This window comes from Arachis stenosperma, chromosome 4 (assembly GCF_014773155.1).
Source record: "Arachis stenosperma cultivar V10309 chromosome 4, arast.V10309.gnm1.PFL2, whole genome shotgun sequence".
In the NCBI taxonomy this organism is placed as follows: Eukaryota; Viridiplantae; Streptophyta; class Magnoliopsida; order Fabales; family Fabaceae; genus Arachis; species Arachis stenosperma.
Genome location: NC_080380.1, coordinates 139,891,399 through 139,913,090, shown reverse-complemented (window position 1 = coordinate 139,913,090; position 21,692 = coordinate 139,891,399). Strand labels below are relative to the sequence as shown.

Below are 21,692 nucleotides of genomic sequence, written 5' to 3'. Positions count from 1 at the left end.
CTTACTAAACAAATAGAAATTGCTAAGTCTTGTTTTATGGAACCATTAGAAGAATCTGATGATAACTTAGACTATATTTTTGAATATGTCTCGGAAACAGACTCAGAGACTGATAATAATGCTACATTTATTACTATAAAAAAACAGAAAAGTTTATAAATGCTTTCATAGATTCTGGGGCAACACAATGCTTTGCTAGTTCAATATAAAACTGATTGGAAAAAATTAAAGAAACCATTAAGAGTTAGAATAGCTGACAAATCAATACATAAAATTGACCAAAAAGCAGAGATGGTTGAAATTTTTATTCAAAATTATAGGTTTATTGTTCCATTTATATATATGTTAGATTCTGGAATGGATTTTATCATAGGAAATAACTTTTTAAAGCTATATCATCCATTCATTCAAGAATTAACATATATAGTTTTAAAAGCCCCACACGATTCTTCAATAAATCAAAAATCAAAACGTATAAAAATACCAACTACTACTATAGATAAGATCTTAAAATTTAAAATATTTTCTATATTAGAAACATGTTATTTAAATTTATACTTTTAGATAAATATTTCAAAAAATAATCTTGAAATAAAGATAGAAGAACTTTTGGATGAAATTTGTGCTGAAAATCCTTTAGATATTAAAAATACAAATAACGAATTAGTAAGCATTAAATTAAAAGATCCCACAAAAGAGATAAATGTTCCAAATAAAATTCCTTATTCTGCAAGAGATAGAGAAGAGTTCTCATTAGAATGTAAAGATATTTTAGAAAAAGGAATTATAAGATTAAGTAAAAGTCCTCATGCGGCTCCAGCTTTTTACGTAGAAAACAATAATGAAATTAAAAGGGGAAAACGAAGAATGGTAATAAACTATAAGAAAATGAATGAAGCAACTATTGGTGATGCTTATAAACTTCCAAGAAAAGATTCTATTTTAGAAAAAATCAAGGGAGCAACTTGGTTTTCATCTCTTGATGCAAAATCAGGATATTGGCAACTTCGTTTAGACGAAGAAACAAAGAAATTAACTGCTTTTACTTGCCCAACAAAAGAATCAACAAGTGTGTTGCTTTATGAATGGAATGTATTACCATTTGGATTAAAGCAAGCCCCAAGTATTTATCAAAGATTTATGGAAGAAAATTTAAAAGAGTTAAATGAATTTGTTTTAGTATACATTGATGATATACTAATTTTTACAAAACGGATAAGAAGATCATCTTCAAAAATTATTAATAGTTTTAGAAAGATGTAAACAGAAAGGATTAGTTCTTAGCAAAAAGAAAGCAAGAATAGCAAAACAAGAAATAGAGTTTCTTGGATTAATTCTATCCACTCAAGGAAAGCTAAAACTTCAACCAAATGTTCTAGAAAAGGTAAATTTATTTCCGAACAGAATAAAAGATAGAAAACATTACAAATATTTTTAGGGTGTATAATATATTTCGGATCAAGGATTTTTAAAGAATATAAACAGAATACACTAAAAGCTTATTTCCAAAAATAAGTACTAAAAAAGAATGGAAATGGGATGAAAAAGATAGTATACAATTCAAAGAATTAAAGAATTATGTGGAAACTTCCAGAACTTTATATTCCAGAAGAAAATGACTACTTAATAGTAGAAACAGATGCTTCAGACATAACCTGATCAGGATGTCTAAAAGCTAAGAAAGCTATAAAAGTTTGGAACAAGAAAAATAATCACTAGATTCTAAATATCCCCCAAAGGAATTACTTTGCAGGTATTTTCAGGGACTTTTACTCCAACAGAACAGAGATATACCACTCATGAAAAGGAAACTCTAGCAGCAATTAAATCTCTTAAGAAATGGAAAATTGATTTACTACCCAGAGAATTTACATTAAGGACAGATTCAAGTTACCTAACAGGTTTTATACGATATAACTTAAAAGTTGATTATAATCATGGACGATTGGTAAGATGGCAATTATTTTTGTTACAATATCCATAAAAATTGATATATTAAGGGTGACAAAAATGTTATTGCAGATACATTAACAAGAGAATGGAGTTCGTCTACAACGCATTAGATCAAGAAATTCAAAAATACGAACAAGAACTCGAAAAATGCAAGCATTGTCAGCAAATAAGGATACAAATCCAATCCCTCAAAAAGGCCATCGAAGCAATGAAATTAACACAACAACCAAAAACCATCAGAGTTCAGCCAGCTAAGCGTGGTGACAAATCAGGTGAAGAAAAAATTCCAGAAAATAAACAATTGCTGAATTATCAAAAAATCCACCCAAGATAAAAAATATTATGTAATTTATAATGGCCCCATGAAAGGAGTATATGTGCCTGGGAAAAAGCAGCACCATTTACACATCAATCTAGATAATTCATAAAGGAGGGTTTTAACACTGGAAAAAGCAAAGAATCTTTCAGGGAATATGAAGCTCTTCATCCAGAGCAAACCCTAAAAGAGCAGATAAAGCTCCAATTCAAACCCAGAGAACAGGGATAAGAAACATCCTACAAGGGCTGAAATTAAGGAAAAGAAAAGGGTCTGTAGATCAAATCTCAAAGAAACCCTTAACATAGTTCTGAATTGGACTGAAGAAAAAAGGGCAATCTTGGGATATTATCCTATTGCCAAAGAACAGCTAACAAAGCTGGTTATATTTTCAGATGCTTCCCCATCTGACACCTATCAGTTTTTCCAGTATGGATTAATTGATACAATTTTAATTTTTAATGATTTGAAAATTATTAGTGAGTTTCCTGCAGGATTCGTTGATGCAGTAAAGAGATTTAAAAATATGATTGACAACGTAAATCCAAGGAATATATCCCTAAAATTTACGAATAGTCAACCTATTTTTAATGAAGAAGAAGAATGCTTGGTTCCAGCACATCAAGTAATCTTCATGTCCGTCTTCCCAGAAAATTTTCAACCAATTGATCAAGTTCAAGATTTAACAATCTACAGTCATGAAGGAAGACTAGCCAGCACTAGCAATGGTCTTCGAAAGAACTCAAAAGATAACAAGGGAATCTCACACAAGAATCAATTATAAAAGCAGAAATACTTTGCTTGTGCCAGTAAAAGGAATGAAATTGAAGAAAGAGATGAGACTCTTAGTGGAATTTGAATCAGCATTCTACAACTTATTTGGACTCTTAGAAAAGCTCCCCGAAGGGATAAAGAGGAATCTCTGCTATTTGATAAAAGACAGAGAAGACCACAAGTGCTATTTATGTGTCTCAAGTTATCTGAAGAAAGCAATAATGAAACGGAATCACCCCACATGATAAAGGAAGAAGACAACGCATCTGAAGGTCAATAATGAAAGAGGAGGACAGCACATCTGAAGCATCTCTCAACATTATTGCATATGACGTAAGCGCTTAGGTCATAGAGCACCAACAATGTAGCTGGTGCAAGATAATAAACAATGACGTAAGCAATGACGTCATAAGAAGGGTAAGGATGGGAATTGTCCATCAGACCCAACCATTATAAATAGGTTGCTTAGGCAATTGTAGAAGGCATCAGACAATAGAAAGCAGGAGGCTAAGAGTACTCATATGCTAGGAGAGCAAGGAGAAAACGGAAGAATCTGATTATTATAGATTATCTGCCTACTAATAATGAAAAACAGCTGTTCTAAAACAGAATTAAATCTCAAATCAAATGAAAATTTTAATAAACAAATCTTTTAAAAGAAGTTTTTAATAGAAAAAATATATATACTATGGAAAAATTCAACTTGAAGCCCCTATAAAGATAAATCCGCCATGGAGAACTTGAAATAGCTTTGATAAATGATGAAGAATTGAGTAACAGATTGAGAAATTAAGGATCAACAAAAAAGATCTAAAATTGGATGGATTCATATTAGTACTATACAAGTCTTAATCAAATCTACATATATGAAAGGAATTAATTCACCAATAAGCTTAGCAATCTGTGACAAAAGAATTACTGATGACCCAATAGATCAATAATTGGAATAGTTCATGGAAACTTGGCAAACGTAAATGTTAAATTCAATGCCCATCTTGGATATGCTATACCTTTATCAACTGAAAATCTTGGAAGATCTATAAGTTTGGCTTATAAATTTCACAGAAAGAATCTAATGGAACAAGACGATGAACCATTTTCAATTACATATGCAATAATTATGCTTTAACAAATAGCCATCATAGTATAATATTTAAAAATAGAGAAAGAATTTATGTCGATGATTATTTCAGAAAATTGTAAAGACAAAAATACCAAAATATAAAGCTATTGAAAACCCAGTTCTTTTACTAAAAGAACCATTAGGAAAATTAGTTTCATCAAATTTTCAAATAAGAGAATCCAAAATTAATAGCCCGTTAAGTTTATCTAAGTTAAAGATCAAAGAAGAAAATTCTGAAATAAAAGAATTAACAAAAAAAGGTCGAAAAATTAAATGAAACCCTAAACACTAAGTTATGACAATAAATAAAGAAAAAATATATGTAACCTATCAAGACAAGAAACAAGAGCTCTTTGAAAGAGAAAATCGGTTGAATTATTTACAGTTTTCTGAAATAAATCAAATAGCATTTAAAGCTCTAAAAATAATCTATGACAAATTGAAAGGAGAAGTGGAAGAGTTAGAAAAATTAATAGAATCTCTAGAAAATAGTGATGAATCGATGATAAAATTTGCAGAAATTCTAAGATAAATAATGAAGTATACAAAGATTGAAAGACCAGAAAATAAAATAAAAAGAAAAATGGCGAAAAAATTAAAAAGTAAAATAAAGGGTATAAAAGGAAATTAAATAATCTTCATTCGAAATTAATGACCTTATAATAAAAAGGATAGAAATAAGAATAATATAACAAGTTGGAACTAAACTTAAAAAATTTATAAATGCCTAGAAAATATTATGACTTAAAGAATTAAGCTGTTGAAAGAAAAAATGGAGAATGAAGTTGAAAATTTAAAAAGATATTTAGAACAACAGAAAGTGTAGAAATAAAAGAGGTTTTTGAAGATTTGAAAAATTATATTAAAAAAAAGACAAATAGATAAAAGATTTATATACAATAATCCATGCAAAAAAGAATATTATAAATTAAAATAAGATTGAAAACTATAAAAATGAAATCAGAATTAGTAATAGTAGAAATTGTCAATACTTTTTATGAAATTGTAAACTATAAAGTACCACCAACCAAATCTATACAAATTATAAACTTATTCGAAGCAAAATATGAAGAGTTAATAGAAATTTTGAAAAAAGAAATTACATTTAAAAATTGGTATCAGAGCCAAGTTAACGATTAAGGGTAACACTTTCTCTTTAAACAACACTTTAAGTGACACACTTTTAAATCAATAAAAGACAAAAATCTGTAAATATATACAAAAGTACATCTGTACGTAGATGGACCATATATATAGAGAGAGAGAGAGAGAGAGAGAGAGAGAGAGAGAGAGAGAGAGAGAGAGAGAGAGAGAGAGAGAGAGAGAGAGAGAGAGAGAGAGAGAGAGAGAGAGAGAGAGAGAGAGAGAGCGAGAGAGAGAGAGAGAGAGAGAGAGAGAGAGAGAGAGAGAGAGAGAGAGAGAGAGAGAGAGAGAGAGAGAGAGAGAGAGAGAGAGAGAGAGAGAGAGAGAGAGAGAGAGAGAGAAGAGAGAGAGAGAGAGAGAGAGAGAGAGAGAGAGAGAGAGAGAGAGAGAGAGAAGTGAGCACTAGAATGAGTGCATGGTTTTTATTCTATGAACTCATGATATATACCTATTATGCTTCACAAATGGGGGAAAGAAGAAGATTAAACGAATATAATAATTAATCCAAGTGTTGATCGATGAAAACAAATCCCAAATTTAAAGAGGGAAAAAAGAAGGGGGGGGGGGGGGGGATTGAACAAGTCTTCTTTTGGTGGATTTACAAAAAATAAATGAAAAACTTGTGCTTTGTCTTCTTCAGAAGTTAATAATAAGAGTTTAGAACACATATTAAGTTTATAAATTAAAAAAAGTTATTAAAAAATTTAAATTTTTAATATATTTATTTATATTTATTAAATAAAAATATTTAAAATTTTTTACTAATAATAAATTTATCATTTACTCTAAAATCACATGTAAGCTAACTCTAATAATAAAACAATAAAGTTTTAAAAAAAGAGTTATAGTTTTAAAAATCTAACTTGCAATAATATATATTTTTAAATTTTTGTTGATTTTTTTTATTTTCACAATATTTTACAATTATAGTCTAATAAATCAAGGATTGATACATACATTACAAATCATAATTCTATTTAAAAATTTATCATTAATTAATGAGTTGCTATATGTACAATAAAATATTCAAATTTTGATTTTTTTTTTTTGGTTTCCCACGGTATCCCTCAGCCCGACAGGCTAAGGACTAATCCGCCGCGGTACTAAGCTCCATTTAAGGGTTTGCCGCTGGCCAATGGGTTGCTGCATGTACAAGGCAGGATTCGAACCCCAACCTTGCTTAAGCGGACTAGTGAGCTAACCACTAAACCAACCCAACTTAGTTCAAATTTTGATATTTATTTAAATAGATTAACAAACTAAGTACTAATTTTTGTTTTTGTTTTTAAATTTCTTTGTCGGGCTAAGTTTGTTTGCTCATTGGGCCAAGTCCCCAATTTCTTTTGACATTTAAGTCAACTAGTTCATCTCTGAAAGTCAACGACCTAATGAAGATTAGGTAGGTCCCATGGAAGGGCATCAATGCATGTGTTATTCTCTGTTGTGTCACTTTTCCTTTATTTTTCAAAATCCCCAAAAAAAAAAAAAAAAACCCCTTAGTGTGAATGTGAATGACCATTGAAAATCCAACATAGAAATTATTTTATAGTATTTAAATAATTGTTTAAATAATGAATTTAACTAAATGACAATCAATAGGAGAAATTTTAGGGTTTTATGGTTTATATTTTCATTTTTTATTTTGTAAATGAAAAAAATATTTTTTTTATAAAATTATGAAATACAAAGATGTTAAAATAAATGTAAAAAGTTATTTTTTTTTCAAATTAAACAAATTCTTATTTTTCTCGTGTTAAAAGGTAAACTATCATTTTTTTTTTACTATATGAAAGATTAAAGCATAGACAAATATAATGATTAAAAAATATAAACTAATTTGATATTCATAAAAAATTAGATTAAAAAATATAAACTAATTTGGATAGTTGATTTAATTTTTTTATTAAACTAACCAAATTCCTAATGATATAAAATTAATCTATAATTCAAATTATTAACACTTAATTTTTTTTATATAGAAAATAATAGTCTAATACTCTACCAAGTATGTGAACTAAAAAGATATAGATCTAAAATGAATGATAATGTAGCAACAAAAATGGATAGCTAAACTAGGTAGCATTATATATCCAATCAACATAAATGAATGTGAACCAATTTGTCCAACACTCGCTTTCAATCCCCACCAACAACCACCAAACCTTCTTATTTTCTCATTTGAAGGTTGTGGCATTTGCAAGCACCAACAATGGAACAACATCCACTCCTACCCTTTTTCATTGTACCTCTCAATTTGTAACCTCTGCCACCACCACCAACAACCATTACATATTTAATTTCTAGTTTCATTATTATTTTAATGTATAAATAAGGCAAAACAAGAAAGAGGACAAATGAATGCTAGGAATCTTAAAAAATAGGGGTGCTCAACGTGTCAAAAAATTAAATGGGAATGAAATTAATTTCTAATTTATGATTCAATGAATTTGAATTTAATTAGGATATAGTAATATTTAGAAAAAAAATGCTCAATAGGAAGTTTATTATTACAACATTAACTGCAAATAAGTTCTTATATGTTACTCTCTTTGAAGAGAATCAAGATCAAAGAAATTTGTAGGCGGGTGATAAATTTTCAAAGTTATCAAGAGAATTTAAAAAAAAAATTCTAATTCATTTCATTTAGTACGTACTATTGAATATTTTAGTCATTTTACCAAAAATAAAATGTTGAATAATACAAATAATTCAATCTATATTGAATTTGATTAAAGAGAATAATCTTTTTTTAAAAAGAACAATTTATATAGTTCAAATCTTAATTAAAGTAGCTCGAATAGGACTTTGTAGCTATTTTTTTTTTGTAGTTTTACCAAAGAAGTGTTTATATCTAATATCAACATATTTTTTCTTTAAAAAAAAAAAACTAAAATCAATCTGGCTATAAAAAAACTTTGAAATGAACTCAAATTATGGCGACATTACAGGTTATTACACTAATAAAATTAGTTATTTTTATGCCTATGTAGTTATATCTTCAAATTATATTTAAAGATTGATATAAATCATCACATACAAGGGATTTTTATAAAATTAAAATACAGTAAAAATTAAACTATTTATTCTTTTCTAACACTGACGAAATTCAAATTAATTTTTCTTTATTATGATGTATTAATTTCATTTAACCTCAAAAGTCAAAACATGCCAATATAATTATATTTATGCTAACATATAGTAATATTAACATTAATGAATATGATTTTAGTTTTATTTCTGTCCCAAAATGTATAGTGGAGAAAGAATACATGGTTGTGATAGCTACAAAAAGTGCAAAGGTCCAAAGTCTAGCACCCTCTTCACTTTTCCACACCACAAAAACAAAACCACACGCAAATATTTTTTGTTCTCATTCTTTTTCAACATTTCAATATTATACTTAAATGTTTCTTTTATCCTTCTTAAATTCTTGACACTATTACTAAATTAATGTAACCAACACTCAAAATGTTCCTTTTCACCTTTTTAAATTTGGTTGGCAAGTAATTAAATCTTAACTTTTGTACGATCAAATAATTATTGTATTTTTTATTATGAAAAAACTTAAAAATTTTGAACTAACTTCAATTTTTTCACCCATTAAAACTCTTATTGAATTCATAGTATAGTAATTACAATTTTGAATTAACTCTTAATTTTTTTAATATTTTAATTTTAAATGAATCAACCGATTTTAATATAAATTTTTTAAATTTTATATTTAGAATTTAATTTATTCTTTTCAATCTTACATAAAATTTTAATTTTTCGTGTCTTACCTATTACGTGACTAAACTTTTTAAATATAGGGAGCAATACGTGAAATGCAAAAATATTGTGATTTTTTGTGTTTTATCAAAATATGAGAGACAATTTATAATGTAATAAAGTGTAAAGACTAATTTGTAATTTTTATTTTACAATTTTTAACAAAAAAAATTGCCTCGTAATTTTTATTTTTTTAAAAAAATATATAAAGAAATTTCCCTATAATTTATATTTTTAAAAACCTAAATGTATTATTTTCTAGTTAAATAACATGCAACATGCCTATAATAAAAATAATAATTATATGGTGAGTTCTACCCAACCCCCTCTATTTCAACATGTAAATTACCCCTCGTGACGTGACATGCTTTAATTGGATGCTTAGTTTTAGTTTGAGTTAATTTAACTCAATAAGAGTTAATATGTTAACTAAAGTAGGGTAATTTTGTAATTAAATATTTTTATAAGAGAGATAAATATATAATTTCTATAAATATTAAAAAATAAAGTTATATTTTTATCATTGTGTAGAAATTCAATTTACCCCAGTCCCATTTCTCTATGAAATTGAAAGAAAAAATCAACTCCTTAGGTGTTCCATATTTTGATGAACCAGGAAATAAGGGTGTGTTTGGCAACCACGTTCAAAGAGAAGAAGTACGTAGCTGTAATTTTTGGTTTGGCAAATTTTTTATTCATGAACGTAGAAGTGATTTTGCATTCAAAACCACGTTTTCAAGAAGCAACAATTTTAAACTTCTGCATTTCACCAACGGGCTTTTAGCCATCAATACTCAATCTTTATTTATTTTTTACCAATTTTATCCTTTATGCATACTATTGTATTATTTATATTATTTTTGTTTATATGAATTATCTTTTTCTATTATTTACTATTTTTTTATTAATTATTTATTTGATATTATACACTTTTATAATTATAATTTTTTTGTATTATTTTTATTTTTTTAATATAATATATTGATCCTATTAAGAAAGTAAATTAAACAAAAAATTAATTGTAAATAATAATAATAAAAAATTATAACATACTAAAAATATACTGTATAAAAAATATCATAAATTTTTTTTTGATTTATTTCAATTACTACCAAAATAAATATTTAATTTTTTTATTATTTGCAGTACTCTCTAAAATTTATATTTTGTTAGTTTTAATTAAAAGTATATTTTGCCAATTTTTATATATTATTTTTATCTTAGTGTATAAATATTAATTTTATTATAGAATTAATTAATAACATCTATTCAAATATCTAAATTAAAATAATATACAAAAATTATTTAAGTTGATGTCTATTTTAGTAATTTTGTATCTAAAAGTGATTTTGAATAGTGTAATCCAAACAACATTTATTTTACTATAATTCATTTTGATATAAATATTGCCAAACATAAATCACTTAATACAAACTTACTTTTCATCAAAATCAAGTTTGCAAAATTAATTTTATTCAAACTCCCGTTTGCAAACTGTAATCCAAACACACACAAGTATTTAGAGAAAATAACTAATTAAATGGCCAAGGAAAAAATATTTGAGTCTGTCAGAACACCGTGAGACCATCTCGACCACAAGGTTGTAGTGCGAACGATCCACCGTTCAGATGGCATGCGCTTTGGAACAATTAATCACGCTCTGACCTCACGGTCATAGTTCAACCAAAGTCTTCTTAGAACTCAAGGATACAGATGTACGAGCCTATAGAACAGATCCTGTTCAAGTAAGGTCGTGTTCTGTGTTTTGTGTTCTTTGTGTTTAGTTATAAAAACTGCTTTTGTTTGGTGAACCTAGCCCAGGTGAGACTAAGTTTACGTTTGCAAAATTCAGAAAATCTTAAAATTTAAGAACGTGAAATCGATTATGATGGTTTTTCATGATGATAGTGTAGAAGGGAAAGATGAAAAAGAAAATGAAAATAATGATGATGATGATGATGATGATGGTGATGGTGATGATGATATGAGATTTCTGGATGGCATTGAAATTAAATTTGGAGGTATTTAATTACATAATCACCCACTTTGGACTATAATTTAATTATCAATAATTTAACCATAGTTAACATAGCAACCAATTAAAAGATGACATGTCACAGAGGATAAATTACATGTTATTATAGGAATGGTAGGCTAGAATTTACCTAATTATATTAGATGTATACAAAAAATAAATTATATAACATATATATTTATATGTAAATATATAATTATTTATTTTTAATGTATATATATTATTTTTATAATAACTTGAATTGATTTACTAATTATCTTATATATTGATTCACTTAAATAAATAATAAAAATTTAAATTCTACTTTATATATGTAGAAATCTATTGTCCAACCACTAAAGAATATTATTTTTGTAAAAATAATTTGGGACAGTAAATATTCAAATTTTGAAAAAAAAGCCTATAAATTAAAGTTGAGTGCAATAAACTGTCAATTCGACTTCTATTCATTTTTTAGAATGACAACACAACTCTTTAAGATAAAAACAATTCATTTCAGTCTTTGTCTCCTATTTTTGTGATACAATACAATACAGTTTCTATGGGTATTTTTTCATCAATTTTGAATAAAAAACAGTGACGTATCAATAAAAATTTAATTTTTTCTAAATTCAAATTGGTTAAAAATTTATTTGTCTTTATTCTATAAACAATATTTTTTATAAATTATTTTTTATTTACTATATTAATTTTTCTTTAATAAATTATTAAATATATAGTATAATAAATATAAATTAATTAATAAATTATTTAAATTTTAAAAATATTATTTATTATAAAATTTAATAAATAATTTTTAAATATATAAATAATAAATATTAAAATACAGTTAATACATTAATAATAATATTTCTATCATATACTATTAGTTTTATAATTTAAATAATTTTTATAATAAAATAAAAAATCAGATTGTTATTATGAGAAATGGATAAAATGGGGGGCTAATTTTTTTTGTTATGGAAGTAGAAGTGGTGATATACCTTAACATGTAATTTTTGGTGTTTTTCAAAACTGTGAGTACAGAAATCGGAGGGTCCGCTGTACCTTAAATTTTTTTTTTTATACCACAAATCGGACGGTCCGATTTGTGTACCTCCCACAAATCGGGCGGTCCGATTTCTGCACCTCCCACAAATCGGACGGTCCGATTTCTGCACCTCTACAAATCGGACGGTCCGATATCTGCACCTTCCACAAATCGGACGGTCTGATTTCTGCACCTCTACAAATCGGACGGTCCGATTTCTGCACCTCTAATAAATCAGACGGTCCGATTTCTGCTTCTCTGATTAAACGATCCCACATTTGAGTATAACACCCCAACAATCCACATTTTAAAAAAACACCACTACCACTCCAATATTAAAAATAAAAAAGTGAAAATGGGGTTGGTAATTCCCACATTAAAGTATTAAACCTTAGACAGTTCATGTGTGACCGACTGAGGGCAGAGGCTATTACTCTTTGGCAACGGATTCTGCCGTTAACTACTCTTTCTCTCTTCCTTTATTCTCTCTCTACACCAACAAATTTAATGCATTCTACCTTCCCTCATTTAAAGCTTTTGATTTCAATCTCATTGAGCCTCTCCCCGTAAACCTTACTATTAAATGCACCACTCTCTCCCCCCTTCCCCCCTCTTAAAATATCCCCACACGCTCTCTCTCTTTCTCTCTCACTCTTCTCTCTCTCTCTCTTCACAAATGGATTCACCAAAGAATCACAACAACGCTTTCTCCTTCTTCTTCTCCCTCTCCTCATATCCATGTCCATGTCTTCAACCTCATCATTCCTCAACCACCTTGGCCTTGGCTACTCCATAGCCATCGCCCTTGCTTTCCTCGTTCTCCTCTCCACCCTCATCTTATCTTCTTACCTCTGCTGTAACCGCAACCGTCGCAATAATATTAACAACCCCACCACCACCCACCGTGACGGCGTCGTTCTCCCACGAATAATCTTCGTCGCAGAAGGCGATGATGACGAAGACGGAGACGAAGAGCGCGGCGCGGTGGGGTTGGAACAGAACGTGATAAACTCGTATCCGAGGTTTCAGTTCAGCAGGGACAGCAGTAACATCGGACAGAACACTACGTGTTCCATATGTCTGTGTGAGTACAAGGATTCGGAGATGCTGAGGATGATGCCGGAGTGCAGGCACTATTTCCACGTGTGCTGCCTTGACTCTTGGCTTAGGCTTAATGGCTCCTGCCCCGTTTGCCGGAACTCGCCGCTTCCGACGCCGGTTCCCACGCCGCTGTCGACGCCGCTGCAGGAGGTGGTGCCGCTGTCTCAGTATGCTGCTGATAGGAGGAGGAGGTGATGCCTCTTTTTCAAGGGAGAGGGGAGGGGTAATTTGGGTATTTTATTCACTTGTTTTAGAAGATAAAAACATGGGGTTCTGATTTTTCTTTTTAATTCCTATTTTGGGACTATTGGGGTGTTGAAAAGGTTATAAAGGAAGGATTTTTACTTTTTGGGGTTTGATGTAAGTGGGAATTAGGGAATAGAGAAGTAGTAGAATGCTTAGTGCTAGTTGTTGGACTAATGGAAATTTCATAGGAGTTTTTATTTTTTTCAATTAGAATTTAACGTATCATAGCATAAAGTTAAATAGTTTGATTCTTGCTTTATGAATTAGAGATTTTTTGTGTTACAATTCAAAGGTGCTGGAAAATGATTTCATCTTTGAGCAATTGTTCTGTGAATATGAAACCTGACTTTTTATGTCTTTGTTTATTTTTTAACAAGATTTTGTTTTTTTTTTCCAACATTTTTTATGGGATTGAAATATTGAATCCCATTAGTAAAGTTGAATGTTAAGTTTCCTTATCTATTTTGTACCTGTCATTAACCTTAGTGTAGATGTACCTAAATAAGATGTTAGATTTGAAACCTATGAAGGGTTTTTCTTTCTCTTGTCCATATTATTGTACTAGTAGATTATGGTGAACATATTTATAGTGTTGGTGCCATGTTTTTAGTGATGGTGCATACTGTCCGCTATTAGAAGACAATCTGAGTTTGTTTGCTCAATGTATTTTTGGCGGTTTGGACACTCCCATATATATCTTCCTTCCAGTTCAATGTTGGCTTTCTGAGTCTTGACTTATTTTGGTTGAATTTCAATCCTTTTTTATTTTCTTTTAATTTTTCTTTTGCATTTTATTGGTTCAGATCTCCTTTTATGGCAATAATATAAACATACTAGTTGCTACCTTTATTACTGATTAGAAAAGAAGAAAAAATATTGAGAAATTCTTAGGGGTATATAACTTTTAATATTTTTACATTTTAGCATTTATTTGTGACAATTATTTGGTTACTATAAACATGAAATTGTCTTTAGTAAATAATTTTTATTAATTTATGTGTATAAATTTTAAAAATATAAATATAAATTATATATTTTTTGTATGTAAAATATTTATAAATATAAATGTAAATTATTATTAATTAAGTATTAAGTAAAAAATGATAATATTTATTAGTTATATAAGATTGTTTAAAAATATTATATCTGATCGTCATTATTTTTTGGTTGAAATATTTAGTGTATATCCCTGGCCCAACTCCAAAATTATAATACCCTTTTATGAACTTTATTCTTTGGCTCCACTTCATTTCAGAATAATATATAGCTTACTTTTTTAGCTTCTCTTTCCATGGATTCATTTATTTGTCGTCATATGTAGATAGTTTCGACATGGGATCCACTAATTCTTGATCCTGTTTAATTTTCTCTCCACATTTTTCTTTTTTATATTGTACCTTCCAACTTCCAAGCACGGTTTAAAAAACAGCTACAAAAGTGTCTTTTAATCTTATCAAATAATTAAAAGAATTAATATCAATTTAGATACTTGACTTGACAAAAATAATGAACAATATTACTAGTATATGGTTTATACTTCATTCAGAGATCAATTGAAGTGGTCAAGATATTCTTTTCTAGGTACTAGTGGTCAATGATATTTTACGCTTTGCTTCATCTACAATTAATGCTTTCTCCACCTAGAAGTCAAAAGATTGTGTATAATATGTGGTGTGGCGATAATTAACAACATATCGAATTAGTAACATTTCTGCTGTTGTTGGTTTTTAATTTTATTTACTTTTTTCTGGGTTCTTGTCTTCCGGAGTTAGTAGAAGACATGAACTGTTGTACTTGTACATGTGGTCTCTCTCTCTCTCAAATTTGTTGGAGATTATTTATTTTATTTTTAACAATAATAAAAATAGTTATTAATATATGAATAATTTTTTACATACAAGCATTTTTTTATATAAATTTTTACAAATCATTTACATTCACGCGCTTTGAATCGTTATTGCACGCTCTTCTTCTTCTTCTTCTTGCTGCACCTCCTCCTCCTCCTCCTCTTCTCCTTCTTCTGTTTTGTTATCGTCGTCACCAACACCACCACTTCCTCCTCCTCTTTCTCCTTCTTTTTTCATTGGAATTTCTTCTAGTTAATTTTTTCGTTAGCAGTTTATAATTCTGTAGGTGAATAATGTTTCATCGTTGATAGTTTGAATTGAATATAATATAAAAATTTTGCATTGAAAAAAATATTTTTCTATATTTGCAGTTAATTTGGGTGTAATACAAAGATATTTGGGTGTAACATAAAGATATTTGGATGTATTTTTATTCTGATAAGTTCTGCATAATTCAAAACTCTTTCTCTTCTTCATCTTCTACTGCTTCTTCTTTTTTTTCATCATCATCACTATCTTCTTTTTTTCTTATTCATCTTTTCCTTTTTATTTTACCTTCTCAAGTTTCTTCTTGTTTTATTCTCTTAACAAGAATAAAAACAAAAAATCAAACAAAGAAGAAGAAAAAATACATAATGCTGCAAAATTATTTAGAAGGTGATGAACTTACATTCATTTAACTAAAAGAAAGAAAGAAATAAGAAAAAAAAAGAAGAAAAAAATACAGCATTAGAGGAAACATTTTCTGTATTTACAGCAAATTTGGGTGTAACGTGAAGATATTTCAGTGTATTTTTAAGAATTTTAGGTGTATTTTTATTCTGATAAGTTCTACATAATTCAAAACTCTTCCTCTTCCTCTTCATCCTCCTCATCTTCTACTGCTTCTTCTTCCTCATCTTCTTATTTTGTTTTCTTATAATTCTTTTTGGGAGAAAAAACAAATAAAGAAGAAAAAATTATATAATGTTGCAAAATCAATAAAAAGAGAAAGAGGAAAAAAATGCAGCAACAATAACAGTAATAAAAAAATAACGATAAAGATGAAGCATGCAAAGAAAAAGGAGGAGAAACGCAAAGAAGAAGGAGGAAGAGGAGGAGGAACGCAAAGCACGCTATGAAAAGTGTTGAGTAGCGCGTGTGTGGTTTGGCCCAACTTGTAGAACTTATAAACCCAAATGACTTGTATATATAGCACTACTCTTAATATATTTATTGATAATTATATATTAACTATTTTATATTTTATCATTAAAATTTTTTGTAGTAATTATATAATTTTTGGTAAAAAAAATTTTAATAGTCACTAAAAGTTATTGTTGTCATAGTAATTCAGCTGTTCAATTTTTTTTTCTTTTAATTACTAGTTTAATATACCTTTTCATCTTTATGTTAGTTAAATTGCTGAGGTTAATCTTAGCAAATAGTGAAATTTGAATCATGAAAGAATAATAGTGTTCTTCATGATTCAAATTAAATCTATCCTATTGAGTGAGGATGACTATGCGAGCAAAGACAATAATATGATCATGATGCAATTTCCTAAATATGGTTGCAATAAATAAAAATAGAACACAAAGGAAAAAGCAATAACATAAATAGTTTTCAAGCACTGCGCTTAAGAACTTACTAATTATTATCATCCTATTCTAAGCTATGTCTCAACTCTCAATGGAATGACATAGAAGGAAACCTTCTAGAATTAGATATAAACGATTAGAAAAATTTAAAAGATTAATGTATTTAAATATAAGAGCGCAGATGTCATAGATAACCCTAAAACCTAGTTAGGCCAACTCGACACGCCAAATTATTTACTTGTGCATTGTACCCACAACTCTCTAATATAAAGTCTAACGTAAAAATTTGGTAATAACTCAACACCAATTATTTACCAGCGTATTGTTTGAAAGTTGTTATATGATGGTGGATGTCTTTTTTAACCTAGATTAATTATTACATTTTCTTATATATTGTGTATTATTTTAATAATATATAATTTTAAGAATTTATTGTTGATCAATGAATTATTGAATATATAAAACTGAATTTAAATTTTTACATTTTTTAAGTAAATTAGTAAATTATTTACTAGACGAATTCAAGTTGATTAACTTTTTTGTGATTTATATTAGGGTTAAATACGATTTTGATCTTAAGGTATAGACCGAAATTTTTTTTGTTTCCAACCTATTTTTACATACAAAATCGTCACTAAAATTTAACTTAGTTTTGAAAATGTCTTTTTTACTTAAATTTTAAATTTTATTACCAAATCACTCCTAACTAAAAAAATTATAAAAAAGAAAAAGAAAAAGAAAACGGATGAGAAGGAGAAAGAGAATCATGCGGGAGGGGGGAAGAGAAGAAGAAAAAGAAGAAAGGGAATGGCGACAAGGACAACGCCAATAGATATGTGGAGATGACGTTTGTCGCGTCGTCATTCTGCTCCTCCTCGCAAGCTTGCCGTTCGCCGCATTTACCCTCATCAAATCCACATTCACTAAATCCATTGCCACGCCAAAGCCCTAACCTTCCCTCCTCAACACTTCTACTTCTTCTTCCTCCGCCGCACTTTCAAGGCAAAGTCTCATATTTTTTCTAATTCAATTAATAAAGGAACCATTTTTTAGAATAATTGTTTCTCATTTTGATTTAGTGTTCAATTTTTTCTATTTTTAAATTATTTTACAGGTCGGATTCTCAGCTGAAGTGCGTGTAGTCCCTATTTCCACTGCACTTGGCGGTGTCTTTGGCGCGCTTGACGTCTTGCCTCAGCGTTGATTCGAGGAGCTCGAGATCGTTGTTTCAGGGTATCCTCTGCAATGCCAACCCCGGAATTTGATAAAAATGCTCCAAACTTATTTTTCTATTTCATATCTGTAAGCAATTTTTTTGTTTTCTTGCAAAGTTTAGTGGGTGGGACAAGTATCTCCAATCTCAGACACAACTTGTTGCATCATCTCATTCTTCTATTTCTAATTCTATTGTTGTTGTTGATTCTTCCGTTTTTGTTGTCTATCATTGTTGTTGTTCTTCCAAGTTGAGAAAGACGGTGATTGTTTCTGCTTTTTTTTCTTCTTTTTTGCTATTATTACTAGTTGAAATGAATTGTGTTTTGATTTTTTGATATTTGCTAGTTGAAATTCTGTTGCTGCTATTGAAATTCTAGTTGACGAAGAAGAAAAAGAAGAAGGGATACTGCTGTGATGAGAAGAAAAAGAAGAATAGAATTTGAGTATTTTGGTAAAAAAGTAGAATGATATTTTAGTCCGAATAACAATTTTAAAATGAAGTTAAATCTTAAAAATAATTTTGTATGAAAAAAAAAATTAAAAACGAAAATTTTTTTAACCTATACTTAAACCAAAATTATACTTCACCCTTTACATTACATAAAATATTTTTTGTTATTTTTTTTATTCTTTTACTATTTTGTTTCTATTTTTTTACGATCATACATTCGTAATCATTTATAAGAGAATCAATAATTTATTTCTCCTCTTTATATATATTATTGTATTATTTTCTTTTTAACTATTTTGCAATTTAAAAAATACACTTTATAAAAATTGAAACAATATAGCTCTGATTTTTTTTTAAAAAATAATGTTCTACATATTTGTGAAGTTTAAAAATTTTATCACAGGTTTAATTTAAATTATATTCCTAGAAGAAAAATTAAGGTTGAAGAAGATTAACCTTGAAAAAATTTGAGCGAGCATTAACTCTATTTTTAACACTAAACATTTTTTGTATCAACTTCAACTATTTCTACATTTGTGTGTTATAAACTTTTGATTATATTAGGGTAAATCATAGAAAATACATTCGAATTATTTTGTTATTATCAAAAATATTTTTAAATTTTATTAATAAAAAAATATTTTTAAATAATTGAAAAATATATCAAAAATACACTCTTATAAATTAAGATATTTTATATTAGCAAAAAATAAAAATATTTTTTTATATTTTTAATAATTTAAAAATACTTTTGCCAATATTAAAATATGAGCAATGCTAGGGGACCAGCAATTTTTGTGATTGTTAGCTATCAACTAGTCATCAATGATGATTTGATGGTGTGAGATTGGTGTGCAATTTCATCCAATGGCTCACCTTCCTCTGCTGGTTACATGCTGGCCAAAATTCAATAAAACTGCTGCTCCTAGACTTTTCCTTAAAATAATTCGGAACATTGTTTATGGTTTACCCAATATTATTATTTATTAACTTATTAAGTGATGCAACCCATTCAAAGTAGTGAAGAGTGGCTATTTGTGCGTATTTTCATTTTAATCTTTATTGGGTAAATGAAAATATTTTCACATCTCAAAGTCACACTTGGCGCACAATCAATCACTTACATTTGCAGTTTGCACAATCCGAGTGCCGAATTCCGAAATTGAAGCATTAGGGTTAGGGTTCAAAAATTTCAGCGAGCTCAATGGCGGAGGAATCCAACAACACACTCCCCAATCCTGCTGTTGCCGCCGCCGCCGCCGGCGGAGGAGGAGATTCGCTGACGGAAGAGATATCCGAGAAGCTTCACTCTCACCATTCCTCTTCTTCTTCTTCTTCGGATTCCGATTCCGAAAAACGTGCTTCTTCACCCGTCAAGGACGCCCGTGTTTTCCGCCTTTTCGGAAGAGAGAAGCCTCTTCATTCCGTTTTCGGCGCTGGAAAACGTAGCTATTTCTCTCTCTTGAATGCTACTAATTTTTGTTAAAAAAATTATTTTTATTGCTCTTGTTTCTTTTTGTGGCCCCTGAAAATAGTGGGATGTTGTCAAAATTGTTTTTTTTTTAATTATAATTATGTTACTTTCATGACACTATTTTCTTTTTCCAGTTGTGACCTGTGAGCTTTTACTGTCTTTTTTTTTTATTTGATCATGTCACGATAATATCTGCATATTTTGAATCTGAGAATTATGTTTAATTTATATACACGGATGCTAGAGAGTAAGAATTTGAGTGATTTGTTAAAGAGAAGATAATCAAAATGGAGAACTTGTATACATTTATGGGTTCTAGAGGGACCAAGAAAAGAAGCTGCCTTTGTATTTTTATGCTGCTATGTTCTTATGACTCTTTGTTGTTAATTATTGGTTGCAGCTGCTGATGTGGTGTTGTGGAGGAACAAGAAGATATCTGCCGGTTTACTCGGCGGAGCCACTGCCGTTTGGGTCCTTTTCGAGTTGCTCGAGTGCCACCTCCTTACTCTAGTGTGTCACATATCAATACTAGTGCTAGCAATTCTGTTCTTGTGGTCCAATGTCCACACTTTTATCCACAAGTAAGTTCATGTTCTTTTAGTCTATGTTGTTTTTAACTTAGCAATTTGGATTTGATGATGGAATATCAAATGATGATATATTGTAGAGCTCCGCCTCGCATCCCTCAAGTTCATCTTCCTGAGGAGCCGTTTCTGCAAGTTGTGTCTGCATTGCGAATCGAAATCAACCGGGGACTTACCAGTCTGCGAGATATTGCTTCTGGAAGAGATTTGAAGAAATTTCTCGTTGTATGTTGCTTTCTAGCATCTAATACATGCTGCTTTGCTTTAATAATTAAATGGATGCCTAAATTTAGTACGTTGAGGATTCGATTGTGGATACTATGTTAGGTTATTGCTGGCTTATGGATTCTATCAATCGTGGGGAGCTGGGGCAATTTCCTCACATTATTCTACATAAGTAAGAGCAATTAGTACTTCAGTTAATTACATCAGTTTCTTCTTTCTAGTAAGAAATCTCATTTTAATTTGCTTATTTTCTCTTGTTGAACAGCCTTTGTTTTGTTGCACACGGTTCCGGTCTTGTATGAGAAGTACGAGGATAAGATAGACCCATTTGCTGAGAAGGCAACCATTAAGATTAAAAAGCAGTACTCTGTGTTTGATGCCAAGGTCTTGAGTAAGATCCCTAGGGGTCCTTTTAAGGGTAAGAAATTAGATTAGTAAATCGAAACATCAGAAAGATAAAAAGGGCTCTACTTGTTTATAGGTTGCCAGAGCCTCGTTTCTATGTATCAGATACCACCCTTTATCATGTCCGGGATGGGTTTTAGGTGGTTGTAATAAAGTGTAAAGGGTTATCTTAACTTCAAGTAGTTCCTAACAGTGCAAGCATAGGGGTCTTGCTGGCTTCTACTATGTGTCTTCACTTGTAAAATTTCAATAATTTCCACTGTAAGGTAAAAAGTAATAGTATGCTCCTTTTTATTTCTTGGTTTACCAGAAATATAGTGTGTGATGTTAGCTGTTGTTTATACTTTATACCTTAGCCACAAAAATGGTGGAAAGATTCTAATTCTCTAGTAATTGCAACTTTACAAGCCAGGCCAAATAAG

At 29.3% G+C, this 21,692-nt stretch overlaps 2 protein-coding genes and 1 pseudogene across 2 annotated transcripts; 2 read left to right on the top strand and 1 right to left on the bottom strand.

The window, feature by feature from the left end:
• Nucleotides 1–10,639: 10,639 nt before the first annotated feature.
• On the bottom strand, nucleotides 10,640–10,832 carry LOC130978492 (small nucleolar RNA U3; annotated as a pseudogene).
• A 1,879-nt stretch (nucleotides 10,833–12,711) lies between these two features.
• Nucleotides 12,712–13,835, top strand: LOC130976769 (RING-H2 finger protein ATL67-like). The gene has a single exon (XM_057901695.1). It carries the CDS (start codon nucleotides 12,881–12,883, stop codon nucleotides 13,436–13,438), a length of 558 nt encoding a protein of 185 aa, XP_057757678.1. The 5' UTR covers nucleotides 12,712–12,880; the 3' UTR covers nucleotides 13,439–13,835.
• Nucleotides 13,836–19,612: 5,777 nt separating this feature from the next.
• On the top strand, nucleotides 19,613–21,591 carry LOC130973978 (reticulon-like protein B3). The gene is made up of 5 exons (XM_057898678.1): nucleotides 19,613–20,027; nucleotides 20,457–20,637; nucleotides 20,724–20,865; nucleotides 20,968–21,037; nucleotides 21,131–21,591. Exons 1-5 carry the CDS (start codon nucleotides 19,787–19,789, stop codon nucleotides 21,298–21,300), a joined length of 804 nt encoding a protein of 267 aa, XP_057754661.1. The 5' UTR covers nucleotides 19,613–19,786; the 3' UTR covers nucleotides 21,301–21,591.
• Nucleotides 21,592–21,692: the final 101 nt, after the last annotated feature.